General features: G+C 38.5%; 1 protein-coding gene across 1 annotated transcript in view; it reads left to right on the forward strand.

Annotated features, from left to right (window-relative positions):
* Positions 1-5,486, forward strand: part of ITGA1 (integrin subunit alpha 1) — a 229,476-nt gene extending 223,990 nt beyond the window's left edge. The window contains exons 28-30 of the mRNA XM_082258819.1: positions 683-775; positions 1,563-1,679; positions 4,885-5,486. Coding sequence (XP_082114945.1) covers positions 683-775; positions 1,563-1,679; positions 4,885-4,929 — 255 coding nt within the window. The 3' untranslated portion in view covers positions 4,930-5,486. The remainder of the gene's footprint in view (positions 1-682; positions 776-1,562; positions 1,680-4,884) is intronic.
* Positions 5,487-6,000: the final 514 nt, after the last annotated feature.

Genomic DNA, 6,000 nt, shown 5'->3' on the forward strand with positions numbered 1-6,000 from the left:
ATGGAGGAGTGCAGAGTGTGTGACGGTAGGTAGTATGTTCAGGAGAGGAGTACAGAGTATATGACAGTAGGTAGTATGTCCAGGAGTGGAGTACAGAGTATATGACAGTAGGTAGTATGTTCAGGAGAGGAGTGCAGAGTGTGACGGTGGGTAATATGTCCATGGAGGAGTGCAGAGTGTGTGACGGTAGGTAGTATGTTCAGGAGAGGAGTACAGAGTATATGACAGTAGGTAGTATGTTCAGGAGAGGAGTGCAGAGTATATGACAGTAGGTAGTATGTTCAGGAGAGGAGTACAGAGTATATGACAGTAGGTAGAATGTTCAGGATAGGAGTACAGAGTATATGACAGTAGGTAATATGTTCAGGAGAGGAGTACAGAGTATATGACAGTAGGTAATATGTTCAGGAGAGGAGTGCAGAGTATATGGTGGCCGGTAGTGGCAGGCAGCACATGACCAGTGATTTGGTAAGGGAGATCCGCTAGGGTAGATTCTGAATAGGCCGGGCCTGTCGGCACTCCTTAATGCTCGGAAAGGGGCATTGCCTTCTACTGTAATAATGTGTTGGGATGTCAATTAAAATGAAGGATACACAGATTAGGTTTCAAAAACATACAAGCAGCATATAATATGGAATCAATAAATCACAATGGCAATAAAACACCAATGTCTATTCCACAGGCCAGTATCCACAGCTTGAATCTAGTTTTAAAAGCTGCACTGACAAGTGAGAATGAAGTAGTCATTTTAAGGAACGAAAGTAAAATCTATGAGGTAAGTACTAGCGTGCTTAAATGCTATAAATGGAATTTCTCAGTGAAATCACTGTATCCAATTACAGGGAATTGAGCACTTTACTGTAGATGGAAATATCCCTGAAACACGTGAATTCCATAGTTGTGCAGAAGAATTCAGCCACCAGTCTGCAATAAAGTGTTTTTCCTTATGAAATAAATCTTCATTGAGTCTTTTGCTTATGGTCACCAGTGGCAGCCAGACCATAAGGGGCACAGGGGAGCCACCCCCTCAAAGTTAGTTTGCCAAAGAAGAAAGCTATTTTAACATGTTGAAAACTGTTAGTCATATTATCATTTTTTTTTTTTAATAACTTGTTCATATGTGTCCCATAATGTGTGCGCACTGTGCGGTGCGCCGAGCTAACGGATGTCTATTACGTGTAAATGTGATGTGGGCATGTGATTCCAGGCTGAGCCTCTATTGGGCTTGATTTAGATTGTTTTCGGGTTGCAGAGCACTGCACCCTAAACCCTCCCACTTTTGATTTTAGCAAATCATTATTCGTCATTGCGTCACTTCTGATTTCCGGCTTCTCCTCCCATGGAGACGGTACTGCTGGGGGGAAGTGCTGGGCATGGTAATGCGGAGGGGGGCAGCTATGAATTGTATTGTCTGTGTGATTTCTGCAATATTAACTGTATGTGAGTGCGAACCTGGAGGGTTTTTTTTAGCACCAGCCGCCACTGATGGTCACAGTCTTTCTGTGTAAATGTTTGTAAAATGAGGGGTTTGATTTTTGTCTTTATTTTTTTTTTATCTGCAGACGATGATTAAACTATCTAAAGAGTTGGAGTATGGGAAGGTACCAATCTGGGTCATTCCACTAAGCATTATTATAGGTTTACTTATATTAGCACTCATCATTTTTGCAATGTGGAAGGTATGTATGTCTATATTCTCACTTCCTGGTACATGTGTAAACCCTAACTGAATGGTATTTAGTTTACTAAAGTACTAGGTATCATAAATGTAGCACTGCCCCCGTAAGGACTGCTGAAAATCCACTCTACGGGTCCCCGCTCTCTCCTGATGGGGGGAAAATTATGGATTTTGTGTCCCTGCAAAGCAGGAAATAAAATCCATCACTTCCCCTAATAAAAGCAGTACACAGTTTACACAAAAACACTGATTAGGCACACAGTTAACCCTTTGATCACCCTAGATGTTTTACCCCTTCCCAGCCAGTGTCATTAGTACAGTTATAGTGCATATTTTTAGCACCAATCACTGGATTCGCTGTACTGGTTCCCACAAAGTGCCCAAAAGTGTCAGTAAGTGTCTGATTGTCCACCGCAATATCGCAATCCCGCTATAAGTCGCTGATTGCCACCATTACTAGTATAAAAATAAATAAAAGTTCCAGTATATATACCATAGTTTGTAGATACTATAACTTTTGTGCAAACCAATCATTATACACTTATTGGGATTTTTTTATTTTTTTGCCAAAATATGTAGCAGAATACATATTGGTCTAAATTTATGAAGAAATTTGATTGTTTAAGATTTCTTTTATTGGATATGTTTTTATAGCAGAAAGTAGAAAATATTGTTTGATTTTTCTTTTCAAAATTGTCGGTCTCCTTTTTAATATGGCACAAAAAAAAAAAGCACAGAGGTTATTAAATACCACTAAAAAGAAAGCTCTATTTGTGGGGAAAAAAATACATTAATTTTATTTAGGTGCAGCATTGCGTAGCCGCACAAATGTCAGTTAAAAGAATACAGAGCTGTATTGCAAAAAATGGCTTGGTCATGAAGGGGGGTAAAAGTCTGCAGACACCAATGTTCTCGTCATACTAGGTGATGACATAAAACATAAAAGTGCTTATTTATCAAAGTGTTTGGAAACTATTTATCAACCAATTTGATTTATTGTTTAGATTTTTATCCACCACCAAAAATCATAGGCTGGAATTGATCAGGTACTATTAACCTACAGTAATATTTTAAAATGCTGCCAAAGGATCAGAGTTGGTAAAATTCCCATTGAATGCTATGTTCTTTTTTTCCAAGTCAAATCTAGCTGTCTGCAGTAATAATAGGCTCATGCATATTATTGATAAGGACATTTATTGAGCAAAATTAGGGTGGCCAACTCAGATGGTTTTGGTAAAATATGCAACAAATTTGCCATTGTAGATATGTCACATATTTACTCAGAGCAGGCACACACAATTAAGATGTTTCCATTAGGGAATTTAGGAAAAAAATGGCAAAATAAATATATTATACAAATTAATATAAATGCTGTCTGTCAGAATTGATCAATTCCATCTCAATGTTTTTAGCAGTTGGAGGCATGTTGACATCAAAATCAGTTAAAAAAAAAAAAAAAAAAAGAGTTTTTTTGCCTGACCCTTTACTGTATCTGTTGCATACAGTTACATAGTTACATAGTTAGGTTGAAAAAAGGCACAAGTCCATCTGGCTCAACCAATAAAAAACAAAAAACAGTAAAGAAAACACAACCATACAATCCCATATACACAATCCTATACCCGCAGTCGATCCAGAGGCAGGCAAAAAAAAAAACAGCAAAGCATGATCCAATTTGCTACAGCCCCAATTTGCTAAAGAAATTCCTTCCTGATCCCCCGAGAGGCAATTGGATATTCCCTGGATCGACTTTACCTATAAATATTAGTACCCATTTATATTATGTACACCCAGGAAATAATCCAGGCCTTTTTTTAAAGCAATCTAGTGAGCTGGCCAGAATCACCTCTGGAGGGAGTCTATTCCACATTTTCACAGCTCTTACGGTGAAGAAACCTTTCCGTATTTGGAGATGAAATTTGTTTTCCTCTAGACGTAAAGAGTGCCCCCTTGTCTTCTGTGATGACCTTAAAGTGAATAACTCAACAACAAGTTCACTATATGGACCCCTTATGTATTTATACATGTTGATCATCTCCCCCCTTAATCTTCTCTTCTCAAGAGAGAATGAATTCAGTTCCTTTAATCTTTTCTCATAGCTGAGCTCTTCCATGCCTCTTATCAGTTTGGTTGCCCTTCTCTGCACTTTCTCCAGTTCCCCGATATCCTCTTTGACAACTGGTGCCCAAATCTGAACTGCAGATTCCACATGAGGTCTTACTAATGATTTGTACAGGGGCAAATTGATATCTCTCTCTCTCTGGAGTCCATGCCTCTGTTAATACAAGAAAGGACTTTGTTTGCTTTGGAAACCGCAGCTTGGCTTGCATGCTATTATTAAGCTTTGGATCTACCAGAACACCCAGATCCTAGTTAACATTTTTTTAAAAATATGAATAAGTCTTTAGGCAACTTAGAAGGAGACCTGGGCCTGCAGATGGTTTTTAAAGAATAATTTGATCCTAAATTATATTTCATAGGACTTCGCTACTGGATAGTCATCTTTTTTTTTTTTTAAATCACACACTGCTTGATAAACTCTCTGACACTCTAATGATGAGTTATCCCGTTTTAAACTCTGTAAGCTACTCCTGTTTAAGTCCCAGTTCCCACCGGTGCAATGCGGGAAAAGCTGCACCTGAATTGCACACTGGTTCACACTGACATCTGCGAACCGCTGGGGGTGTCAGTATAAAGTTAATGATACCCCCAGATCGGTTCGCAGATTGCAGTGCAAACTATCCAAATGGTGCAGGAATGGGATTGCATGGGTGTGAACACCCATATGATCTGATTCCAGTGCGAAGCAAAAAAAAAAAAAGGGTCCTGCACCATTTTGGTGCGAATGCGATGAATTTCAGCCATAAAGATTGTATGACTGAATTTGCATCGCACAGACATCGCATGTGATCTGCACAAAAATGCGGCCCGAATCACATGCACTGTCTGTGATTGCACAAGTGTGAACCCAGCCTAATTCCTTGTAGGCATGGGTATACCTCAATCAAGTAAAAGCTTGACAAAAGACAATGCCAGATGGGTGAACTAAATGTTGGAGATCAAAAGAGAGAAATGTAGAATGTACAGAAGCACACCCACACAAGACCTGTACTAGAATATCAGTTTTGGATGCTCTTAACCTTTAACTTAAATAAATATATTTAGGAATAACAGAAAATAATGTTTCTTACATTTTTGCTTTACAGCTTGGCTTTTTCAAAAGACCACTAAAGGAGAAAATGGAAAAATGAGAAGAAACTTTAGTTTTACAGAACATTCTGTGAATACTTGAACAGTGACTCAGGCTTATTTGTAAAGGAATACTGAAATGAAAATTAAGTTTTTTGATTCTGAAATTTTTTTATAGACAGTTTTATTGACTAAGGGACTTGTTTTCTATACTTTAATTGGACATTTTTCTTGGGGACCTGACAATACGAAAATGAAAAGCACAAATGCTTCTGTCCTGATCCAAAATGCAAAAAACCCATCCTGCTGTGAATGTAGGTGTCTGTGTGTCATACTTACTGTACTTACTGTAGAAATCAGCAACGTATGCAGTATCTTTGCGTGGATGGAGATGGGCCAGCTTGGCAATTACTGTTGAGAGAGGTTTGGACAGAATCCTGGTCCTCATCTTCATGGAAGAATCACATTTAATTTTGCATTGAGGGAAATAACATTTAGAAGATGTTACAAGTTATTTTGTGGGCATTACCTGATTATGGCCATGGGCAGCCCCATAGCCTGAAGGCTCTCTTTCTTCTAAGGCCCTGTAGTCGGACTCAATAAGCACAGCTTGATGATACTATTAAAGCCTGCTTTTTCCTATCAGAGTAATCAACAGGCATTTTCAGTGCATGGTGTCATGTTAAATGTTTTAAAAATAAACACCATTTACCTATTTTTAATGGTAAATGCAGCTGTAAAGATAGATTGCTCCTGCATGCTGCTCAACAGTAGGGATGAGCTAAGGTTTGGGACAAACTCAGTTCAGCTTGAACCCACGGGAAACTGTCGCATGACAGAAGCCTGTCAACCTAATCATCTGTAGTCATATAATTCCCTGCTCACAACCACATGTAGGAAAGGGTCAGGGATGCTGATGACATCATTGACCTAATATGGCCACTTCACCATATTTGGACAATGTCAATGATTGTACAGTATATGACCATGTGAGCTCACTATAGTTTCATTCTCGCATACAGCATATATTTTATTGCAAGAGTATTTTGGTATTATACAGCTCTAAAATCAGTTTTAATTGGAATGCATATTTTAACACTCATTTTAATAATGTACAAAAGAAAAATGTTTTC

The sequence above is a fragment of the Pelophylax lessonae genome, assembly GCF_965119305.1.
Source record: "Pelophylax lessonae genome assembly, chromosome: 1".
NCBI lineage: Eukaryota > Metazoa > Chordata > Amphibia > Anura > Ranidae > Pelophylax > Pelophylax lessonae.